The sequence below is a fragment of the Oncorhynchus nerka genome, linkage group LG15 (genome assembly GCF_034236695.1).
Source record: "Oncorhynchus nerka isolate Pitt River linkage group LG15, Oner_Uvic_2.0, whole genome shotgun sequence".
Taxonomy (NCBI): Eukaryota; Metazoa; Chordata; class Actinopteri; order Salmoniformes; family Salmonidae; genus Oncorhynchus; species Oncorhynchus nerka.
Genome location: NC_088410.1, coordinates 63,168,565 through 63,194,787, shown reverse-complemented (window position 1 = coordinate 63,194,787; position 26,223 = coordinate 63,168,565). Strand labels below are relative to the sequence as shown.

At 42.4% G+C, this 26,223-nt stretch overlaps 1 protein-coding gene across 2 annotated transcripts in view; it reads left to right on the top strand.

The window, feature by feature from the left end:
- The window catches only part of LOC115143097 (retinoic acid receptor gamma-A-like), a 68,955-nt gene that overhangs the window by 21,709 nt on the left and 21,023 nt on the right, over window positions 1–26,223 (top strand). The window contains exon 1 of one of the 2 annotated variants that reach the window (XM_029683172.2): window positions 20,273–20,909. The exons of the other annotated variant lie outside the window; for it this stretch is intronic. Coding sequence (XP_029539032.1) covers window positions 20,765–20,909 — 145 coding nt within the window. The 5' untranslated portion in view covers window positions 20,273–20,764. Of the gene's footprint in view, window positions 1–20,272; window positions 20,910–26,223 lie in introns of those variants that run through there. 2 annotated transcript variants of the gene reach the window in all.

Here is a 26,223-nt window from a genome sequence, read left to right as displayed (position 1 = left end):
CACCATATGCCCCCCTAGACACAACTACTACAACAAACCAAACAAAAACGGGTCACAACTCCTGCAACTCTGTTGGGTATGCTGGGTATGTACATAGTCAATGGTAGGCTTTGAGGGGACTCCTATGGTAGGTACACCTATAGCTCATCTCTTGGTAGTAGTGGTAGTAGTATTGTAGTCTACTTTATCACTGACCTCAACCCAGAGTCTCTTAATAAAGCGTTCACAGTCAGTCTACTGACACCCCTTTCAGATCACAGGAAAATCACACTCCACTTAAAATGAGGCTATGCTCAATCATGAGGCATCAAAGCCAAAGGAACTGAATAATATTAAGAAATCCTATAGATGGAAAGAAAATAACAAAAAACTATTGGGCAAGAACAAATTCAATCCCTTCTAGACAATTTCCTGGACAAAATGTTTTACTGTAACAGTGAAGGTGTACACTTGGCAGTATAAAACCTAAACAATATATTTGACGTCTCAGCTTCCCTTTCACATCTAAAAATGTCAAGCAGACAACCTAACAAAATGAACAACAATGATAAATGGTTTGATGAAGAATGCAAGAACCTAACAAAGAAGTTGAGAAACCTGTCCAACCAAAACCATAGAGACCCAGAAAACCTGAGCCTATGCCTTCACTATGGTGAATCACTAAAACAATACAGAAATACACTACGGAAAAAAGAAGGAACAGCACATCAGAAATCAACTCAATGTAATTGAAGAATCCATTTTCCCACCACTTCTGGGAAAATTGGAAAACTCTAATAAAACGACAACATGAAGAGTTATCTATCCAAAACGGAGATGCATGGATAAACAACTTCTCCAATTTGTTGGGTTCTATAACAAAGAACAAACAGCAAAAACATATACAAGGTCAAATGTAAATCTTATAATCAACTACTAAAGACTATCAGAACCCACTGGATTCTCCAATTACATTGAATGAACTACAGGACAAAATACAAACCCTCCAACCCAAAAAAAGCCTGTAGTATCTGAAATTAAATGATAAAATATACAGACCACAAATTCCAATTGGCTATATACTTAAACTCTTTAACATCATCCTCAGCTCTGGCATCTTCCCTAGTATTTGGAACTAAGGACTGATCAACCCAATCCACAAAAGTGGAGACAAATTTGACCCCAATAACTACCGGGGGATATGTGTCAACAGCAACCTTGGGAAAACCTGCTGCTTTACCATTAACTTCCTCAATGAAGAAAATGTACTGAGCAAATGTCAAATTGGCTTTTTACCAAATGACCGTATGACAGAACACGTATTCACCCTGCACACCCTAATTGACAAACAAACCAAAACAAAGGCAAGTCTTCTTATCCTTTAAAAAAAAGTGTTTTACTCAATTTGAGGGTCTGCTGTACAAATTGATGGAAAGTGGTGTTGGGGGAAAAACATACAACATTATAAAATACATGTTCACAAACTACAAGTGTGTGGTTAAAATTGGCAAAAAACACATTTCTTTCCACAGGGCCGGGGGGTGAGACAGTGATGCAGCTTAAGCCCCACCCTCTTCAACATACAGTGCCTTGCGAAAGTATTCGGCCCCCTTGAACTTTGCGACCTTTTGCCACATTTCAGGCTTCAAACATAAAAATATAAAACTGTATTTTTTTGTGAAGAATCAACAACAAGTGGGACACAATCATGAAGTGGAACGACATTTATTGGATATTTCAAACTTTTTTAACAAATCAAAAACTGAAGAATTGGGTGTGCACAATTATTCAGCCCCTTTATATATAAGGAATTGGCAAGGGCACTAGAGCCGTCTGCTGCACCGATACCCGCTAATGATCAAAATCCAGAAAAGAGCTGTTAAATTCAACAACTACCTAAAAGGAAACAATTCCCAAACCATCCATAACAAAGCCATCACATACAGAGAAATTAACCTGGAAAAGATCCCCCTAAGCAAGCTGGTTCTGGGGCTCTGCTTACAAACACAAACAGACCCCACAGAGCCCCAGGACAAACCAACCAAATCATGAGAAAACAAAAAGATAATTACTTGACACAATGGAAAGAATTTGCACAAGAAATGAGCAAACTAGAATGCAATATGGCCCTAAACAGAGAGCACACAGTGGCAGAATACCTGACCACTCTGACTGACCCAAAAATAAGAAAATCTTTGACTTTGTATAGACTCAGTGAGCATAGCCTTGCTATTGAGAAAGGCCGCCAAAGGCAGACTTGGTTCTCAAGAGAAGACAGGCTATGTGCTCACTGCCCACAAAATGAAGTGGAAACTGAGCTGCACTTCCTAACCTCCTGACATACGTATGTATGACCATATTAGAGACACATATTTCCCTCAGATTACACAGATCCACAAAGAATTTGAAAACAAATCAAACATTGATAAACTCCCATATCTACTGGGTGACATATCACAGTGTGCAATCACAGCAGCAAGATTTGTGACCTGTTGCCACGAGAAAAGGGCAACCAGTGAAGAACACACACCATTGTAAATACAACCCATATTTATGCTTATTTATTTTATCTTGTGTCCTTTACCATTTCTACATTGTTAAAACACTGTATATATATAATATGACATTTGTAATGTCTTTATTGTTTTGAAACTTCTGTATGTGTAATGTTTACTGTTCATTTTGTATTGTTTATTTCACTTTATATACTCACTTTATATATTATCTACCTCACTTGCTTTGGCAATGTTAACACATGTTTCCCATGCCAATAAAGCCCTTGAATTGAATTAGAGAGAGAGAGAGAGAGAGAGAGAGAGAGAGAGAGAGAGAAAAAAAGTGAACCCAGTTTCACAGATTATCGTGAAATAGACACTAAATGTACATGAATGCGTTACGAAGACAGAAAATCATGTAATACACACAAGATGCGTTGTGATTAACTTTTTTGTGCCTCTCACAAATGTCTAATTATGTAATTTGTGTCTATTTCACAATAAGCTGTGATAGTGTGTTGAACAAGTAAAGGGATGAGTGAGGGAGAAAGCATGTGGGAAATAATTTGAAATACTACTATCTCTTTTAAGCATGTTGAAAGGAGACTGAAGTCTGACACACACACACACGCACGCACACACACACGCACACACACATGCACACACACATGTGCACACACACATGTACACACACATGTACACACACATCCAGCAGTCCCAGGGTAGCCTAGTGGTTAGAGCATTGGACTTATAACCGGAAGGTTGCAAGTTCAAATCCCCGAGCTGACAAAAAAAATCTAAAAAAATCTGTCGTTCTGCCCCTGAACAGGCAGTTAACCCACTGTTCCTAGGCTGTCATTGAAAATAAGAATTTGTTCTTAACTGACTTGCCTAGTTAAATAAAAATACATAGTACAGTAATTTCTGTTCCTCTCCAGCAGACATGTACAGACAGAGAGTAATGTGAGTATGAGCAATTTGCTCTGTTATTAGTGCCCTGGCTCTGACTATAACCACATGAAACACATAGATGTCAATACTGCAGGGATGAAGTCTGGAGAGGAACAGATCAATGATGGATGCTGGAAACTATTGAGATAAGTTAATGAAAAAATGTAATAGTGCCTAGGGTTTTTCTTGGTCAGGTTGGATGGTCAGGAAAATCTGCCAATACAGTATAACAATTGAACATTCATGCTAACAATGAGCATACACTTTGATCCAAAATGACTTACAGTAAGTAGCCGGCCCTCCAATTCAGTGTAGTGGTCATAAAACCTGTAAAATACTTGTAAAACAAAACACTCATGACTCCCCCTCTGCTTTCCCTGTCCTCCATGTCCAAACTTGTCTGTTCTCCTTGCCAGGCTTTCACATGTCAGTCCCTCCCTCCTTCCGTCCCTCTCTCCCTCTGCTCAATCAATCCCATAGGGATTTGAGGAAGAGGCAGAGAGCAGTAGAGAGGACTCCCCATTAAACCCCCTGGCTGAGCAAAGGTTGGGGAGGAATCTGACAACACATCCTGCCTAGAGAAAACACACTCACTGGCAGACGAGCACACACACACACACACGCACACGCACACGCACACGCACACGCACACGCACGCGCACACACATGCACGCGCACACACAGGCAAGTCGACGCAGTATCTGCTATGCTGGCATCAAGATTAGAAGTACCTGTTGAGCACAGTGTCAGTGAGAGAGATACAGTGAGTTCCAAAAGTATTGGGACAGTGACAAATGTTTTGTTGTTCTTTTGGCTTTGTCCCAATACGTTTGGTCCTGTAAGATGTGCGGACTATGTACAAAAGGTGCTGTAATTTCTAAACGGTTAAAACTGACAGTCTGTAATTTAATCTCATAGTCATTGTATCATTTCAAATCAAAAGTCCTGGAGTAGAGTGCCAAAACAACCAACAGTGTGTCACTGTCCTAATACTTCTGTAGCTCGCTGTAGCTGCCCAATTGAGTTAGTAGGGAACTGGTATTGCTGTGTGTGTGTGCCTCTGCGTGTGTGTCCTGATCTACTAGGGAGATAATCAGCTCATCTGGTCACAGTGGCTGTTATCTGTTGATCTCTGCTATTATCTGGAGTCTTCAGACCAAACGGCAGGGAGTCCATTAGCACCACTTAATACCTGATAACATCTCAGCCCTGCCCCTCAGAGAGAGGGAGGGAGGGAGAGAGAGATAGAGGGAGAGAAAAACAGAGAGAGAGAAAGGAAGGGGAGATAGCGGGAGAGAGAGATAAATAGAGATAGAGATATCTTCTTCACTTGCTTTGGCAATGTTAACATATGTTTGCCATGCCAATAAAGCCCTTGAACTGAATTGAATTGATAAAGGGAGAGACAAACTCCAAAAGATTCTGGGACATTGTAAAGTCCATGGAGAATAAGAGCACCTCCTCCCAGCTGCCCACTGCACTGAGGTTGGTAAACACTGTCACCACCGAAAAACCTACGATAATCGAGAATTTCAATAAGCATTTTTCTACGGCCATGCTTTCCACCTGGCTACCCCTACCTCGGTCAACAGCTCTGCACCCCCCACAGCAACTTCCCCAAGCCTCCCCAATTTCTCCTTCACCCAATTCCATATAGCTTATGTTCTGAAAGACTTGCAAAATCTGGACCCCTACAAATCAGCTGGGATAGACAATCTGGACCCTCTATTTCGAAAACTATCCGCTGTAATTGTTGCAACCCCTATTACTAGCCTGTTCAAACTCTCTTTTGTATTGACTGAGATCCCCAAAGATTGGAAAGCTGCCGCGGTCATCCCCCTCTTCAAAGGGGGAGACACTCTAGACCCAAACTGTTACAGACCTATATCTATCCTATCCTGCCTTTCTAAGGTCTTCGAAAGCCAAGTTCACAAACAGATCACTGACCATTTCGAATCCCACTGTACCTTCTCCTCTATGCAATCCGGTTTCCGAGCTGATCATGGGTGCACCTCAGCCACGCTCTAGGACCTAAATGATATCATAACCGCCATCGATAAAAGACAATACTGTGCAGCCACATTCGTCGACCTGGCCAAGGATTTAGACTCTGTCAATCACCGCATCCTTATCGGCAGACTCAACAGCCGTGGTTTCTCAAATGACTGCCTCGCCTGGTTCACCAACTACTTCTCAGACAGAGTTCAGTGTGTCAAATCAGAGGGCCTGTTGTCCGGACCTCTGGCAGTCTCTATGGGGGTGCCACGGGGTTCAATTCTCGGGCCAACTCTCTTCTCTGTATACATCAATGATGTCGCTCTTGCTGCTGGTGATTCTCTGATCGACCTCTACGCAGATGACACCATTCTGTATACTTCTGGCCCTTCTTTGGACACTGTGTTAACAGATGAACTTAAATGCCATACAACTCTCCTTCCGTGGCCTCCAACTGCTCTTAAATGCAAGTAAAACTAAATGCATGCTCTTCAACCGATCGCTGCCCGCACCTGCCAACCCATCCAGCATCACTAGTCAGTTCTGACCTAGTTCTGACCTAGAATATGTGGACAACTACAAATACATAGGTGTCTGGTTAGACTGTAAACTCTCCTTCCAGACTCGCATTAAGCAACTCCAATCCAAAATTAAATCTAGAATTGGCTTCCTATTTCGCAACAAAGCATCCTTCATTCATGCTGCCAAACACACCCTCGTAAAACGGACTGTCCTACTGATCCTTGACTTAGGCGATGTCATTTACAAAATAGACTCCAACACTCTACTCAGCAAATTGGATGCAGTCTATCACAGTCCCATCCGTTTTGTCACCAATGCCCCATATGCTACCCACCACTGTGACCTGTATGCTCTCGTTGGCTGGCCCTCGCTTCATATTTGTCACCAAATCCACTGGCTCCAGGTCATCTATAAGTCTTTGCTAGGTAAAGCCCTGCCTAATCTCAGCTCACTGGTCACCATAGCAGCATGCACCTGTAGAATGCGCTCCAGCAGGTATATTTCACTGGACACCCCCAAAGCCAACTCCTATTTTGGCCGCCTTTCCTTCCAGTTCTCTGCTGCCAATGACTGGAACGAATTGCAAAAATAACTGAAGCTGGAGACTTTTATCTCCCTCACTAACTTTAAGCATCAGCTGTCAGAGCAGCTTACAGATCATTGCACCTGTACATAGCCCATCTGTAAATAGCCCATCCAACTATCTCATTCCCATATTGTTATTAATTTTTTTGCTCCTTTGCACCCCAGTATCTCTACTTGCACATTCATCTTCTGCACATCTATCACTCCAGTTTTTAATTGCTAAATTGTAATTATTTTGCCACTATGGCCTATTTATTGCCTTACGTCCATAATCTTACTTAATTTGCACACACTGTATATATACTTTTCTATTGTGTTATTGACCATATGTTTTGTTTATTCCATGTGTAACTCTGTGTTGTTTGTGTCCCGCTGATTTGCTTTATCTTGGCCAGGTCGCAGTAAAATAAACTTGTGTCTTTTACTATTCTACCTCTCAGCTGTAAGTTGAGACCTGATGGAGTTCTTATAAAAAAAAATAAAAGAGTATTGGAAACAATTCGCTGTCCTCATTATGTATCTATGGTCCTGCAGACACACAAACACGTTCTGCTGTCATATAAGCCTGCGGCTCTTGGAGGTCTGCCTAGACAGCCTGGTCAGAAGCAGTCAGAGATGAGATGGAAAACAAAGCGATTAAAATTAATGCCACATTTTGATGAAAAAAAATAACGAGAATGGCCTAAAAGTAAAGGTTGCTGTGGTACTGAAGGGGCCCAGAACAAACAGGGCATTGTGTCTAATTATTTATTTATATAAAATCGGTTGGAATTTTGTTTCTGGTCCCAGCTCTCAACCAGCAGAGAGGCGTGTGTGTGTGTGTGTGTGTGTGTGTGTGTGTGTGTGTGTGTGTGTGTGTGTGTGTGTGTGTGTGTGTGTGTGTGTGTGTGTGTGTGTGTGTGTGTGTGACAGTGATCAAGAGAGAGAGATAGAATGTGTTTATGGTGAAAGATAATTAAGTATATGTGGGGAAGTTAATTCAATTCTGGTTTAAAAATGTTTCCACCCTTTTTATTCTGCCCCAAACGTCATCAGAACATGGTGCGCAACAAGACGAAACACACATAAATCAGAGAATGAGTCCCTTCCTTCAGAAAGAAACACTAATTGTTATTTTTATTATTTTTTAAATGTAGTTGTTTAGAAGAGAAACTTGAGTCAGGAACAAAATCCAAACAAATGCACAGATGGTGGCTGTGGGTAGTGTGGCTGACTCCACATGATGACAGATGAAGATTAAGTATCCTTTGACAAGAGTTGGACACAAACATAAACCAATGAAAATCTTCTGCATAAATAAAGGCGTGGTGTTGAGAGCAAGGTGGTCCAATGGAGCTCACTAGGTGGTTGCAGTCCAAGGAGGAGGGCAATTTGCCTTGTCTGGCCGACGCGCCAAAGCCTTTCACGAGCGCTCATACAAACAGAGAATCCCGACAATCAAGATTCCTAATTATCATAATAGTAAAAAATAATAATAGCATTTTGTGTTCGTCATGTATAGGCACTAAACTTATGTAGGACTTCATGGATCTCTTCCTGATCCAAAGCTCTTCCTGGCTTTGTTCATCATCCTCAGACTGTGTTATTTATCACTACAATGTCAAGATTACTATAAGCTTTCTCATTTAGAATGATCCACAGTCTGCTAGACAGGTTTGGATTTATGAGCAAATGCTGTACATTCCAACACAGGCAAATAACACACAAAATGCAGCCAAAAGTTCCCGAGCCCCTTAAATGAGACCATAATTGTGACTGCAGCTTTATTGATGAACACATTGTGATTTGTGCCCATACTGTTAGTGCTGCTGTTATGAAAGACAGAGAGAGCCCATTGTTCTTGCCTGTGTGTGTTTCTCTCAGAGATGATGACAGGATGAATAGCTGAGGAACCAGATTCTGAAATGCCCTGTGAGGAGCTGGAATGTGACTTTGTGTGTACTATGTGTGTGTACTATGTGTGTGTATGTGCGTGTGTGTGCATGTGTGTGAGTGCATGTGTTAGAAAAAGAGTTGGAGAGAGAGAAAGAAAGAAAGAATGGACCGCCCTTTTCCTGTCTGCATTCCCTCTTTCGTTTCTGTCTCTCTTTCCTCGGTCCTGGGGCTGGAAGCTGTAGGAAGGGGGATTTGAGGGGGTAAGGGGGGCTGTAATTGTCCCAAGGTGTGGAGAGAACAGAGCAGGCTGAGATTGTGCAGCTACGCTCCCTGCTGTGTGTCACAGAGAAGTGTGTGTGTGTGCGTGTGCGCGCATGCGTGCGTGTGTGTGTGTGTGTGCGCACGAGCGTGTGTGTGTGTGACGTGTTGAAAGACAGGTAAAAATGTTGAGACTAAGAGAGGGACACATTTGGTGGGGGACTTGCTTACATGAACAAAGCAAAGGCAAAAAGAGGCCAGAGCATTACGAAAAAGAGTGACTGTTTTCTTGGAAGTTTCGCTATTGTTCAGTTGACCCTAAAACTTCCATAGTGAGAGAAAAGAGAGCGAAAAAGAGGAAGAGAGGCAGAGAGAAAGAGTAAAAGAGAGAAAAAATGCAACAGTACATTAACATAATGGGGAAGATATTGACATAACAGCAAATTTGCAATTATACAATAAGGGAAAATCATTATGGATAATGAGAATCCAAAAAACAGAGTGATCAGAAGAAAAGTGAGCCAGGGAAGGAACAGAAACCAGGGAAGGAGGGGAGGAGAAGAGCCGGAGAAGTTTGGAGGGGGAGTTAGAGCCCCAGTGGGGGTTTCTTCCAGAGTTCATCCCTCGTGAACGAGGGAAGGAAGGGGAGGGAGGAGGAGGGTGGAGTTGACCGTATAGAGAGCGTATGAAGTATCCAAAGTCACGGCAATTGAGATGGCTTGTGGGGGAAGTGTGGTTTTAATGGGGCTGAAGTAGTCAATAACCCCAGGGCTGGGCAAATCAACTGAATGTAGTAATGAATTGAATTAGAAAGGCAACACAAGCCAGATGAAGAGGGAAGAGAGAGAATCTGAAAGAGTTGAAAACACAAACCACGGAGGGAGAAAGAGAGAGAGAGTCTCTATTCTTTTGAAACTTTTGTGAGTGTCATGTTTACTTACTGTTTCACAATGTAAACATATATTTCCCATGCCAATAAAGCCATTTGAATTGAATTTAGAGAGAGATGAGAAAGAGAGAGATGAGGTAGAGAGAGAGACATGAGGTAGAGAGAGGGAAAAGCACAAAACAGAAAAACACCAAACAATGCAGCAGAGCAAAATTAGTCCGATACCTGCTAATTATCAAAATCCAGTAAAGAGCCGTTAAATTCGACAACCACCTAAAAGGAAGCAATTCCCAATCATTCCATAACAAAGTCATCACCTACAGAGAGATGAATCTGGAGAAGAGTCCCCTAAGCAAGCTAGTCCTGGGGCTCTGTTCACAAACACAAACAGACCCCACAGAGCCCCAGGACAGCAACACAATTAGACCCAACCAAATCATGAGAAAACAAAAAGATAATTACTTGACACATTGGAAAGAACTAACAAAAACTCTGAGCAAACTAGAATGCTATTTGGCCCTAAACAGAGAGTACATAGTGACAAAATACCTGACCACTGTGACTGACCCAAAAGTAAAGAAAGCTTTGACTACGCACAGAATCACTGAGCATAGCCTTGCTATTGAGAGAGGCCATTGTAAGCAGACCTGGCTCTCAAGAGAAGACAGGTTATGTGCTCCCTGTCCACAAAATGAAGTGGAAACTGAGCTGCACTTCCTAACCTTCTGTCAAATGTATGACCATATTAGAGACACATATTTCCCTCAGATTGCACATGATTCCATATGTGTTATTTCATGTTATTGCATGTAGAAAAACCCCTGGAATGAGTAGGTGTGTCCAAGCTTTCCCAGGCATATAAATCCCTTTAATTGAATGGAATTTAATTGAGAGATGAGCTAGGGAGATAGAGATGAGGTAGAGAGATAGAGATGAGGTAGTAGAGAGCTAGAGAGATGATAGAGATGAGGTAGAGCGAGAGATGAGGTAGAGCGATAGAGATGATGTATTTGATATTATTTGATTTTAGTAGGATCTCTTTTAGTCCTTAAACATTAAAATACAATTTATAATACAATCACATTTTCACATTTCACTGTTACAAACAGACATAATACACTGACATATTGACCAGTACCTCATAACCTTCCAATTTGTTATATTTCAATGGTTCTAAAGTATTGTTTGAATTTATATATTGAACGGTTTCTGGTTTGCTCAGATAAATTATTTTATTTCTTTATTACTATAAATTGAAACGTTCTTTTGCCTATTTCTCTTTTCTGTCTGGATAACACAGATTGTGGACAATCTATTCCTAGTATTTACTGAATGTCTGTCTCTTACAAACTGAATACTGTTGTGAATGGAGTTTGACTGTTTTAAATGGTGTACATTGTGAAATAAAATAAGAATGTTTTTTTTTCAATTGTCTTGTTGATTGATGGCCAACCAAGAGCATTGAGCATGATTATACCTGCAGAACAGTATCTCCACCTTAAAACCATCCTTGCTGATGTGTTCTGTGCAATCTGCAACCTCCTAATTTTGATTGCTGATGCATTTCCTCAGAACACAGAACAGTAGTTCACCTGACTCTCAATTAATGCTTGGGTTATTTGCTTAAGAATCTTTCCCGGTAAATATTTAACTATCCTTCTGATCATGCTTGCAGTTGTATATTTTATATTTTTTACATAGATTCGTTTTTTGAGACAACCATGATAAGCAGTTGTCTAGTTGCACCCCTACTAGTTTGGTTTCTGCCACTTCTGCCACTCAATTTGCACTCACCCATACTTAATTGTATACAATGCTGTGTTGGCCTTTTCCTGGTGGAACAGACCAACATAACCTTGGTTTTCTTGGTGTTCAAAAAAGTTTGTTCCAGCAAAACCACTCCCTGATATTTCACTGATCTACTTTTAGAGCTTGCTGTATGTGTTGAACCGATTGTCTATTTGAATAAATTGTAGTATCATCTGCAAATATAGTAGCTTGAGTTTTAGACAAGGTGTAAGGAAGGTCGTTGGTATATATTAAATAAAGAAGTGGCCCATGGCAGCTGTCCTGTGGTATTCCACAGTTTGGAGCGTGAGGGGAAGAAAACGACTCATTGATATAGGTGGACTGTTTTCTGTCAGTTAGATATGGCTGTACTCAATTCAATGCTGCCTCCTTAAAAACTTCTTATGGCTGCAATCCCGTTAACAGGATCGATATGACAACAGCCAGTGAAAGTGCAGGGCGCCAAATTAAAAACAACAGAAATCTCATCATTAAAATTCCTCAAACATACGTGTATCTGATACCGTTTTAAAGGTAATCTTGTTGTTAATCCCACCACAGTGTCCGATTTCAAATATGCTTTACAGCGAAAGCACCACAAACAATTATGTTAGGTCACCACCAAGCCACAGAATAAATCATCAAATCAAATCAAATTTATTTATATAGCCCTTCGTACATCAGCTGAAATCTCAAAGTGCTGTACAGAAACCCAGCCTAAAGCAGCACGGCCAGGTGGACTGGGGACAGCAAGGAGTCATCATGTCAGGTAGTCCTGGGGCATGGTCCTAGGGCTCAGGTCCTCCGAGAGAGAGAAAGAAAGAGAGAAGGAGAGAATTAGAGAACGCACACTTAGATTCACACAGGACACCGAATAGGACAGGAGAAGTACTCCAGATATAACAAACTGACCCTAGCCCCCCGACACATAAACTACTGCAGCATAAATACTGGAGGCTGAGACAGGAGGGGTCAGGAGACACTGTGGCCCCATCCGAGGACACCCCCGGACAGGGCCAAACAGGAAGGATATAACACCACCCACTTTGCCAAAGCACAGCCCCCACACCACTAGAGGGATATCTTCAACCACCAACTTACCATCCTGAGACAAGGCTGAGTATAGCCCACAAAGATCTCCGCCATGGCACAACCCAAGGGGGGGCGCCAACCCAGACAGGATGACCACATCAGTGAATCAACCCACTCAGGTGATGCACCCCTTCCAGGGACGGCATGAGAGAGCCCCAGTAAGCCAGTGACTCAGCCCCTGTAATAGGGTTAGAGGCAGAGAATCCCAGTGGAAAGAGGGGAACCGGCCAGGCAGAGACAGCAAGGGCGGTTCGTTGCTCCAGAGCCTTTCCATTCACCTTCCCACTCCTGGGAAGAATAAACACAGCCATTTTTCCAGACAAAGATAGGAGTCACAAAAAATACAAATAGAGATAAAATCACTAACCTTTGATGATCTTCATCAGATGACATTCATAGGACTTCATGTTACACAATACATGTATGTTTTGTTTGATAAAGTTCATATTTATATAAAACAATCTGAGTTTACATTGGCGCATTACGTTCACTAGTTCCAAAAACATCCAGTGATTTTGCATAGCCACATTGATTCAACAGAAATACTCATCATAAATGTAGATGATAATACAAGTTATACACATGGAATTATAGATATACCTCTCCTTAATGCAACGGCTGTGTCAGATTTTAAAAAACACTCTATGGAAAAAGCAAACCATGCAATAATCTGAGACGGCGCTCAGAAAAAAATCAAATTAACCGCCATGTTGGAGTCAACAGAAACCAGAAAATACATGATAAATACTCCCTTACCTTTGATGATCTTCATCAGAATGCACTCCCAGGAATCCTAGTTCCACAATAAATGCTTGATTTTTTCAAAAATGTCCGTTATTTATGTCCAAGTAGCTACTTTGTTAGCGCGTTAGGTATTCAAATCCAAACGCTCGTGCAGGTCGAGCATTATTTCGGACAAAAACTTCAAAAAGTTATATTACAGGGTCGAAGAAACATTTCAGCCTAAGTATAGAATCAATCATTAGGATGTTTTTATCATAAATCTTCAATAAAGTTCCAACCAGAGAATTCCTTTGTGTCTAGAGGAGCAACGGAATGCAGGTCGATATCATGTGGAATGCGCGTGACCAGGAAATGGCTCTCTGCCAGTAACCTGATTCATTCATACCAAGATGGCGTAGCAGTGAAGACGTGTTTGTTTGTTTGTCCTCTCGTGTACTTTTGTATTTTTCATATTTTTTGTATATATATTTCAATTTATTTTCAATCTCTTTTCGATTATTTTCGAACCTCCAGAAGCTAACCAGCTAATTAGCTACAAGCTATTTAGTCATTGTTAGCCACTGCTAGCGGCTTTTACCTTCTGCACAGATACCAGCCCTGTTTTGTCTACCAGTATCGGACTGTCTCTCCACATCAACGCCGGATTCCTGCCGTAATAGCTTGCAGCTAGCTAGCTCACAGCTTGCAGCTAGCTAGCTCACAGCTAGCTTGCACTCACCGTGGTACCCAGTACCGAAGCTATCCCTGAGGCCCACCTCCCGGCCTACTCAGCTGTTCACCCGAACCCCACTCATACACGGCTAGAGCCCAATACTCCACTGGATCCTTGCTGTAAACTCTGGACCTTGGCACCGGATCACCGCTGCTACCGATTGGATATAGTGGCTAACGCCACTGCCACGAAGCTAGCACCAGTTAGCCGTGAGCCAGGCACATCTCCCGGCTAGCAAACTAAATTCCACAATACCTCTTTCACCATCTGGCTTGGATTCTCTGTCGACACGGCGCCCCACCGCACCACCACGACTGGTCTGCCGACGAATACTCCATCCGCTGTGCCTTCATCCGGCCTCCGTCGGAGCAGACGCTCCTACTAGCCCAGGGCTACTAACTTTAAACACAGTGTCGCTAGCATAGTGGTGGCTTCCCTGTTCCATCTACTGTTGCCCCCTGGACACTATGATCACTTGGCTACATAGCTGATGCCTACTGGACTGTCCATTAATCACGGTACTCCATTCTGTTTATTTATTTTTTATCTGTCGGCCCCAGCCGCGAACTCAGGCTCTGTGTGTAGTTAATCCGACCCTCTCTGCCTAGTCATCGCAATTTTACCTGCTGTTGTTGTGTTAGATGATTAGCTGTTGTTGTCTCACCTGTTGTTTTAGCTAGCTCTCCCAATCAACACCTGCGATTACTTTATGCCTCGCTGTATGCCTTTCTCAAATGTCAATATGCCTTGTATACTGTTGTTCAGGTTAGTTATCATTGTTTTAGTTTACAATGAAGCCTCTAGTTCCACTCTTCATACCTCTGATGCCTCCTTTGTCCCACCTCCCACACATGCGGTGACCTCACCCATTACAACCAGCATGTCCAGAGATATAACCTCTCTTATCATCACCCAGTGCCTGGGCTTCCCTCCGCTGTACCCACACCCCACCATACCCCTGTCTGCGCATTATGCCCTGAATATATTCTAGCACGCCCAGAAATCTGCTCCTTTTATTCTTTGTCCCCAACGCTCTAGACGACCAGTTTTGATAGCCTTTAGCCGCACCCTCATCCTACTCCTCCTCTGTTCCGCGGGTGATGTGGATGTAAACCCAGGCCCTGCATGTCCCCAGGCACCCTCATTTGTTGACTTCTGTGATCGAAAAAGCGTTGGTTTCATGCATGTCAACATCAGAAGCCTCCTCCCTAAGTTTGTTTTACTCACTGCTTAAGCACACTCTGCCAACCCTGATGTCCTTGCTGTGTCTGAATCCAGGCTTAGGAAGGCCACCAAAAATTCTGAGATTTCCATACCCAACTATAACATTTTCCGTCAAGATAGAACTGCCAAAGGGGAAGGAGTTGCAGTGTACTGCAGAGATAGCCTGCAAAGTAATGTCATACTTTCCAGGTCCATACCCAAACAGTTCGAACTTCTCATTTAAAAAATTAATCTCTCCAGAAATAAGTCTCTCACTGTTGCCGCCTGCTACCGACCCTCCTCAGCTCCCAGCTGTGCCCTGGACACCATTTGTGAATTGATCGCCCCCCATCTAGCTTCAGAGTTTGTTCTGTTAGGTGACCTAAACTCGCATATGCTTAACACCCCGACAGTCCAACAATCTAAGCTAGATGCCCTCAATCTCACACAAATCATCAAGGAACCCACCAGGTACAACCCTAAATCTGTAAACAAGGGCACCCTCATAGACGTTATCCTGACCAACTGGCCCTCCAAATACACCTCCGCTGTCTTCAATCAGGATCTCAGCGATCACTGCCTCATTGCCTGTATCCGCTACGGGTCCACAGTCAAACGACCACCCCTAATCACTGTCAAACGCTCCCTAAAACACTTCTGCGAGCAGGCCTTTCTAATCGACCTGGCCCGGGTATCCTGGAAGGATATTGACCTAATCCCATCAGTTGAGGATGCCTGGTCATTTTTTAAAAGTAAATTCCTCACCATCTTAGATTGCATGCTCCGTTCAAAAAATGCAGAACTAAGAACAGATATAGCCCCTGGTTCACTCCAGACCTGACTGCCCTCGACCAGCACACCACCAAACGAGCTTCAATGCCATACAACACTTCTTCTGTGGCCTCCAACTGCTCTTAAACGCTAGTAAAACCAAATGCATGCTTTTCAACCGTTTGCTGCCTGCACCCGCACGCCCGACTAGCATCACCACCCTGGATGGTTCCGACCTAGAATATGTGGACATCTATAAGTACCTAGGTGTCTGGCTAGACTGTAAACTCTCCTTCCAGACTCATATCAAACTCTCCAATCCCAAATCAAATCTAGTATCGGCTTTCTATTTCACAACAAAGCCTCCTTCACTCACGCCGCCAAACTTACCCTAGTAAAACTGACTATCCTACCGATCCTCAACTTCGGCGATGTCATCTACAAAATAGCTTCCAATACTCTACTCAGCAAACTGGATGCAGTTTATCACAGTGCCATCCGTTTTGTTACTAAAGCACCTTATACCACCCACCACTGCAACCTGTATGCTCTAGTCGGCTGGCCCTAGCTACATATTTGTCGCCAGACCCACTGGCTCCAGGTCATCTACAAGTCCATGCTAGGTAAAGCTCCGCCTTATCTCAGTTCACTGGTCACGATGGCAACACCCACCCGTGGCACGCACTCCAGCAGGTGTATCTCACTGATCATCCCTAAAGCCAACACCTCATTTGGCCGCCTTTTCTTCCAGTTCTCTGCTGCCTGTGACTGAAACAAATTTCAAAAATCGTTGAAGTTGGAGACTTTAGTCCCTCACCAACTTTAAACATCTGCTATCTGAGCAGCCAACCGAACGCTGCAGCTGTACATAGTCCATCGGTAAATAGCCCACCCAATTTACTTACCTCATCCCCATACTGTTTTTATTTATTTACTTTTCTGCTCTTTTGCACACCAGTATCTCTACCTGTACATGACTATCTGATCATTTATCACTCCAGTGTTAATCTGCTAAATTGTAATTATTCGCCTACCTCCTCATGCCTTTTTTCTTTTTTTTCTACCGTGTTATTGACTTGTTTATTGTTTACTCCATGCGTAACTCTGTGCTGTTGTCTGTTCACACTGCTATGCTTTATCTTGGCCAGGTCGCAGTTGTAAATGAGAACTTGTTCTCAATTAGCCTACATGGTTACATAAAGGTGAAATAAAAATAAAATAATGTTCAGTCCCACAACACAGTAGAAGCCTCATTCAAGTTTCTAAAGGTGGTTGATATCTAGTGGAAGCCATAGGAAGTGCAACTTCATTCATATCCCACTGTGAATTCAATAGGGCCTGGGTTGAAAATCGACCAACCTCAGATTTCTCACTTCCTGTTTGGATTTCTTCTCCGTTTTTTTCCTGCCATATGAGTTCTGTTACACTCACATACATCATTCAAACTGTTTTAGAACCTTCAGATTGTTTGCTATCCAATACTAATAATAATATGCATATATTAGCAACTGAGACTGAGGAGCAGGCCGTTTACTCTGGGCACCTTTCATCCAAGCTAAATACTGCCCCTGCAGCCATAAGAAGTTAAACCCATGATGCAATAATTTAGTCAAAGTTATTTCATGATCCACTAAATCAAATGCTGCATTAAAATCTAAAAATAGTACACCCACAAACCTGCCATTATTAATAGCATTGAGCCTCTGGTCAGTTATGTCAACCAATACAGTGGTAGTGGGATGGTTTTTGCGATAAGCATGCTGATTGGCTGTAATCAGATCATTTTCCCGTGTACTCCCATATTTGTCTACTCACAATACCCTCCAATATCTTACTGAGTGAAGAGAGTAGATTAATTGGTCAACTATTGGAAGGAGTAATGGATTCTTTGCTGTCTTTCGGGATTGGACACAGTTTAGCATTCTTCCATACATTTGCAAATGTCCCCTTTTCTGGTGACCAATTAAATATGTATTTCAGTGGAGCTGAAATCTCGGGAGCAGCATAGCGAAGTACATTTTTTTCCATAAGTTCATAACCTGTAGATTTACCATTGGGTAATGACTTCAATAGGTTTAATACCTCTTCTACTGACACCATTTGTAGATTCAAAGATCATGTTTTTTTGCTCATAATATAATCATGGAAGAATGGGTGTTTACATTATCGCTCAGTAAATAAATTTCTCTTTGGAAACAATCTGCCAAATGATTGGCAATATCAGCTGGTTTTGTTATTGTCCTCCAGTCAACCTCCACACTAAATGGGCATGTTGAAATAGATGTACCAAGTAAGCCCTTAACTGTATTCCATACCTTTTTAGAATCATATTTACAATCAATAAAAGCATTTTTGTAAAATAGTGTATTTTTCTCACGATTTAATTTAACTGCGTATTTACGTAGTGTTCTATAATTCTGTTCATCAATTTCTAGTTTAGATTTGACAAAATGTCTTTGACAAAATGCCTCACCCAGTTCATCATCAATTCATGGAGATGGACAAGCCCCAACTGTACTCTTTCTTACTGGGGCATGATGATCCATTACCTCAGTGAGCAAATCAATAAAACATTCTTTTTAAATCATCATAAATGATCTCCCAGGTAGAGAGAACATGATAGACAGACTGGAGAACACACTGTACAAACAGCTGACGTGTTGATTTATGGAACATGCTCCTCTCTTCACATGTTATGAAATAACATCTGTATCAGTAAAAATGACTTCCCCTCTCTCTTTAATGTACCACAGCTCTATAAGCATCTCCATTCGGGTCGGTGGCTGAGATTTTGTCAGTAGAAGTTTTGTCTACGTTGCTGCTGTGGTTTTTTAAGTGTTTGGTCAAACTTTTTTCTTGTCTTTGAACTCGGTGACTGTGGTGTGTATGAAACTAGCATTGCGGTGCTGGACGCGGTTTAGTATACGGTCATTGAAATTACCGACTGTGAGAGAGAGAGAGAGAGAGAGAGAGAGAGAGAGAGAGAGGTGAACGGTACAGAGTGTACTAGTATGGGCAGCAATAATAATGTGATCTGAGACTCATTCCAATAAAAGCAGGATAGAATTAAGGAGGGGAGGGGTAGAATGAGAGAATGAGGACAAAAGAGAGAGAGCTAAGGGAGAACGGGACTGTGTCTGCTCATATGTGCGTGTTTGCATATTTGTTTCTCCCCTGTTCCTCCCCACGGAGTCCTCTGGGTGGCGCCTCTGACTTTAACCATCACCCTACAGTCCCACACACAGTATATAACCATCAGAAATTACCATTTGCCACTTAATGCAAACTAACAGTTTGGTATACTCAGTCTCAGCATTCATTTACAATAGGATGGCAGTCTTCTCTTAACATTGTCTGTTGACTCATTACATTTGCCCTCCCATGGGGACACTATGAAGTGGCATTGGGGACACATAAATGCCTTTGGTGTTTGAACCCTAAGGAGGGATGTGGGAGGGAGGGAGGGAGGGAGGGAGGGAGAAGGGAGGGGGCTTTTCAATAGAGAAAGGAGAAGAGGAGGGGGGCTGAGAGAAAGAGCAAGAGTACACAGTGACAGAATACCTGACCACTGTAACTGACCCAAAATTAAGGAAATGTTTGACTATGTACAGTCTCAGTGAGCATAGCCTTGCTATTGAGAAAGGCCGCCGAAGGCAGACCTGGCTCTCAAGAGAAGACAGGCTATGTGCACACTGCCCACAAAATGAGGTGGAAACTGAGCTGCACTTCCTAACCTGCCAAATGTATGACCATATTAGAGACACATATTTTTCTCAGATTACACAGATCCACAAAGAATTCGAAAACAAATCCAATTTTGATTAACTCCAATATCTATTGGGTGAAATACCATAGTGTGCCATCACAGCAGCAAGATTTGTGATCTGTTGTCACAAGAAAAGGGCAACCAGTGAAGAACAAAGACCATTGTAAATACAACCAATATTTACGTTGATTTATTTTCCCTTTTGTACTTTAACTATTTGCACATCATTACAACACTGTATATAGACATAATATGACATTTGAAATGTTTTTATTCCTTTGGAACTTCTGTGAGTGTAATGTTGACTGTTCATTTTTATTGTTTATTTCACTTTTGTTTATTATCTATATCACTTGCTTTGGCAACGTAACCTATGCCAATAAAGTCCTTAAATTGGAATTGAAATAGAAAGGAAGACAGGGAGGGAGGCATGGTGTTTGTTTTCATTTGTAAAATATGAAATATGAAGAGGAGGAAGGGAAATCAGAGGGAGAACATAGGATAGAAAGTTTGTTATGTGACCGACCAGACTAATGGGCCCGCCCCCGGCTCTCTAGTTCCCTCCCTGCTCTCTGCACCCCCCCCCCCCCCCCCCTCCCTTCTTTGCTGAGAGAACAGGCTGTTGGTTCACTCCACAGTATCACTGGCTGTGTGTGAGAGGCCCAGAGAGCTAAGGAGAGGGGGGTGTTTAGATCAGTTACAACTCCCAATGAGAATCACCCAGACAGTGGAGAGGGTGACTGAGGACTGTGTGTGAGAGTGGGAAATATTCTGGAGCTCAAGAGAAGAGAGAAAGAGAAGAAAGACAAAAGGGAAAAAAGCTGTTCAACTCCAAGACCAATACACAGAGAGAAGCCAGTCAAGGACTGTATCAGAGTGGAACCAAGCAGAGGTTGAGACAGACGCACAGCACCTGGAGAAGGTTCACCCCGACTGAAAGTGACAGAGGTCCACTATTACAACAACCACAAGCCTGGAACGCCAGTCCTGCTCTGAGCTGCTCTTGTTTTTCTCTGGGTGGAAATTCCTCTGAGACGTCACTGCTAGCTAAGCTCAGCTGAACAACCACAGCAGAAGAGGACTCTGGTGTTGTTGTGGTTGTTGGACAAAATAGTGTGTGTGGAGCTAGAGAGAGGAACATGTTTGACTGTATGGAGGCTCTAGGGATGGCCCCTCGGCCGCTCTTCGACGTGTCCACTCAGGGGGCTTGTATGCTGGGCAAGGCCACCCCCTTCTTCCCTGGTCTGGACCCCTTTGCCTGGGGTGGGACAGCCAGTGTTCAGTGTAAGTGAAGTATTTGCTCTGTCTCCTCACTCGACTCATCAGACTGTAAAGGCTTGTGTGTGTGCTGTGTGTGTTTGTGCAGAGACACGGTTTTCACTCTCCTCATCAGGCCGTCGGTGTTATTGTGATCATGTGGAAAGAGTGACAATCTCAGTGTGCATGTGTGTCCTTATCGGAGTGCTGGTGTTATCATAGAGCTCTCTCCACAGGAAGAGACCGATTCCATTTGATTCTCAGTGCCCTTTCTCGTCCTCCAGTCTGTTTGTTTATGTGCTCAGTGTGTGGGACTGCATATTTATTCATCATCACATTTGTTTTCTTTTTGAATGGCTTCAGATGACTGATTTAGCTTTCTCTCACAATATGGGCCCCCTGACCTTGTGAGGTGTTTAGAAGCTAACTACCAAAGTCAAAATGAACGGGGATCCTTAAAAGGGATCACAAGAGGCCCAATGATGAAAGCCTATGACCCATTTCAGTAGAGATCTGGGTAACTGATGCAATGTGAATAACTAGGCCTACTTAAAAACATAATTAGCATCTAACTTAAAAGTTCATTTGAGGGCAAAACTGTTAATGAAGAATAACTAGAGCATGAGTAAGTAGGACAATACAGCTTTACAGTTACAACTGAGGCCTTGGGGTATAACAGGGCCATGTCTCTCTCTCTCTTTTCCTAGAGGCTTTTGCCACTTTGCTAACACACATCATGCCTGTATGAGTGAAAACAATGGGTGTGAGCAAATAAGTTGTTATTGTTATGCAGCCCATCTACCCTCACCACTGTATTTCATATGATAATAGCATACTCTGGCACTGGCAACATGGTGTTTCTGGCATGCTCATTTGAATATGAAAGATGAGGGGGGGCCTTGCCATTGCGCTATAAGAACGTGTTCGGCCAGGGAAGACACAGGAAACTATTACAGATGTTACATTTATCTATTTCATCCAGAAGGCCTACACGCTTTTACGCAAGGCTGTGCCCCTTTGCGCCTTTTGTGTCGGTTTAATAATTGCGACCCAGGAGAATTCTACTTCATGACAGTAGGCCTACGCCGTGTGCTGGTTAGTTTAAGTTCTTCAAGGTGAAATGCCTATATATCTTCATTAATCGTGAAGACACCAGGGTTTCAGGCGCTGTCAGCCCCACGGTGTTTCCCGTAATGAAGACGAATGAGCTGTCAGGACGAGCGAGACCACAGCCGGTCTCAACTCGCTAAATACAATCGCCAACTTCTGAGGGGACAGGAGGACAACAAAATACTGCTACAGTTGTATTGGACATCGAAACTATGAGCCGTTCTTTATTCGGTAACAGTCTAGGTCCTATAATGTCCTGGCCAAAATGGCCTTGTTATTACGTTTCTGTTGCGCAAATGTACATCGTGGCCACCACAACACTTTTTGATTGAAGAGAATGAGATTTATTTTTCCACGAACACTTTAAGTGAATTAAGTTCCGTTTATAAACGACTTTTCTCTGGTCGTACGATTGGTTGCCTTCACAAAATAGTATCTGTTGTTAGGCAGTTTGAGAAAGAGACAAAGATAAGGAGAAAACAGAATAGGTCTAAAGACCACAGAAATGTCCTTTGATAGGCGTGGATGGCCCCGGGCGGGGGAGAGAGAAAAGAGGGATCTAGAGTGTTGAGTGTTCATCTTTAGACCGGTGTTCTGTTTCCATCCTCTGTTCCCAATAACCTCAGTAAACATCGAGAGACAATAACTCGCGAAGAGGCGCAATTCACCCACTCTATTCACACTGGTTAGCCCTCATTGTTGCCAACAGACGGATGAGCTAGCACCGGCTCACCCTTACATTGCCAAACATGGAAAGGTCGGACTAAAATCTAATTTAGAAAGTAGGATAGCATAATAACCATAAGAACTCATTCACATTCTCAAAGAAGTGGGTCTTTGTGAGTGTGTTCAACCTGGACTCAGGGGTAGACGTAACATAGTAAAAGAAAATCACTGGACACTCCCAATTAGTATATGTTATGTTCCGTATGGTAGCCTATATATTAACTTGTGGATGTCCCTCATCCATTTCGTATGATATTTTATTAATTGCAATTTGTTTTGACTAATGTTAGCTAGGTGGCTAACATTTACTACGCTAGGAGTTAAGCTTAGGAGTCAGACTAAAGGGTTAGGGGAAGGGTCAGCTAAAAAGTAGGCTGATGACATTGCAACTTTCGGGTTGCTAGACGTTCGCATTATACCACAAACCCTACTTTCCTTTTTGCCTTAAAGATGCTCCGACATTTCCTGGTTGCTCAAATTTGAATAGTTCGCCTAATTTCAGTTTATGTGACAAAACACATTGGGGCGGCAGGGTAGCCTAGTGGTTAGAGCGTTGGACTAGTAACCGAAAGGTTGCAAGTTCAAATCCCCGAGCTGACAAGGTACAAATCTGTCGTTCTGCCCATGAACAGGCAGTTAACCCACTGTTCCTAGGCCGTCATTGAAAATAAGAATTTGTTCTTAACTGACTTGCCTAGTAAAATAAAGGTAAAATTTAAAAAAACAAGTATAGTGTAGAGAATTATTGTACTATCTAAACCGCTGCGAAATATATTTTCCATAAATATTGTATTTTCAGCTGTTTGAAGCTGGTGTTTACGAAACCAAAAGTTAAAGATCCAAAAAGGAAACTTAAGAATGGGAAGTATAGAAATACCGCACATAGAACATATGTACTGCTTCTTAGACTTGCTTTCAATGAGAACGACAGATCTATAACATACATTTCTGTGAATTTGGTTGTGTTGACCAAAAATGTACGTATTACAGCTTTAAGTAAACTTCTGTCTTATATAGCCATACCAAACTTAGCATGTCATACTAATTTTTACATTACTATGTTAAGTCAAGTCAATGAGACCAGGCTGGTGTGTTTGATGTTTGAGGTTTTTTGCCCTTGGAAGCTGAACTACAGTGTGTCATTGTTTAGCATCGACAGAAAGGAGGTCAATGATAGATTGACAGGCTTGTCAACAACAAACGAGGCCATCACTTTTTCACAAAAAGACAACCCAAGCTCATTTTCAGCTCTATGACTTTGACACACCGCATTGTGTTTTATTCGAATTTGACAAGGTAAATATTCTGAAGGCTGTAGGTCTTTCTCATATATCATCAGCAGAATAGAACATTTGGCCTACAGGAGAACACAACGCATCAGCACTAGTATCAACAACACAGCCAACCTATGATGGATCCGCCAGGGAGTAGATTGGAATAGAGGCTCTGCCACAGTGGAACTTGGTCATGTTACTTCTCTAAATTCTCATAATCAGGGATAGGCATTCAGGCGGCCCCAGTGTGTGTGTGTGTGTGGCCAGTTTTCCTGTTTTCTGTTGTTTTTAGTTCAGGACCTTTCTGCCTCCCTTGGTTTCAATGTCAGGCGTAATGGAGAGAGCACAGACAGGCCAAAGTCAGGATCTGTGTGCGTGTGTCCCTCTTTGCACACTGGTTGGTGGGCTTCCTAATAAAGAAAGAGAAAGGCATCATTTTAAACACCATTAAATAAAGTAGACATGGTATTGTACAGTAATGAAAGCAACACCAAACAAGGACTATACATGCCATTATTTTGAATTCTTATGAGTGTGCTGCTGTATATGTGTGTCCGTCTCACTGAATCATGCATACAGTATCCCTCGGATCTTGTGTCTTGTCAGAATACGTCAACGTCATTTGTTTGCCTTTAATGAAGGCCTTTAATTATTCAATTATAATTACAAAAGGCTCAATTAAGAGATTAGACTGCCTGCGGGGGACAGGGCAGCAAGAAGAGAGGGATGAAAGGGGGATGAATGGGGGTTTGATTAGGGATTAAGATTTACCCCCTACAATTCCATCCCTTCTTCTGTATTCGGGGGGTTTCGTCCTTTCATCAGAGAATAGGCCAGCATGTCTTCTCTGGGAGTGATAAACACTAATCCCTTGTCTCTCTCTGCTTCTCTCCTCTCTGCCCTTGATGTCTTATTCACTACCACCTTGAAGGTCATATGGCCACATTGTACGTGTCATGACTATGTTAGGAAGCTCAGGTGAAACAGGATTAAATAATCGTTTGTCTTAAATGCTGTGCCTTTGTAACAGTATAGCTTCCGTCCCTCTCCTCACCCCAACATGGGCTCGAACCAGGGACCCTCTGCACACATCAACAACAGTCACCCATGAAGCATCGTTACCCATCGCTCCAAAAAAGCCGCTGCCCTTGCAGAGCAAGTGGAACCACTACTTCAAGGTCTCAGAGCGAGTGACGTCACCGATCGAAACGCTGTTAGCGCGCACCACCGCTAACTAGCTAGCCATTTCACATCGGACACACCTTCAGGATTAAACAATATGGTTACAGATGAACTGTAAAGTCAGAATATTTCTCTAAGAACATTTGGAGAGGCAGGATGAAATCTACATTGCAGCATGTAGAGTGATACATTAGCATAAATGTACTTTTTTCATGGTCAAATAAAAATGGCAAATACTTTGACACTCACAGGTATATGTTTTTAGTTTCCATAGTAACACATGCATGCACAAAGGCAACAGGTTGTACAGTAAGAATTTACACAAACATACTTGGGCCAGTTTGATTAAATCTGTCTAAAACAAGGATAGGGAGACAGAGTGAAATACTATATGTGAGGTAGATGGTAGTTGAGAGGGTTTAGAGGGAGAGTGAGAGAGAATACATCCCATAGAATGGCGTGACGTGACGCCTCAGGACGACCTGTGTGTGTTAGTGCATGGTCTGTCTGTCTGTTTCTGGGAGTGTGTATGTATCGAAGTTTGGGATCCAACCCCAGAGGAAGTGGGGATCCTGTCTTCCTGTGGCAGGGCAATGCTGAGCAGAACACCAGTAAGTAGCTAGTCAACTGATTGTTACTCTTCAGACAAAAATAACCTGTGCCAAGCTTTAGCTACTGTGTATGTTTGAGTTGCTGTTTGAGTTATTAACTGAGGCCTATTCAGATGTGCTAAACTGGCCGACCACACAAATGGGATTGATTTTGAGTGACTGATTAGTTGATTGATATATTGATGACTGATATGTGGATTTACTGGTTGAGAATCCTGGTCTTAAATTGCTAACGCAAAGTAGTTGAAATGCCTTGTGGGACTTGTAGCTAGGTTGTTTAGATACTCAAACCTCACTCAGTCAGATGAGTGCTTTAGTAATTGTGGTGACTGAACCACTTGTATTGCACTAGGATTAGTGGTTCTAGACAGTAATGACACATTGTTTCCCAATTTCAGTGTAACTCAAACAATCTTAAAAGTAATGGGATTAGCTTGG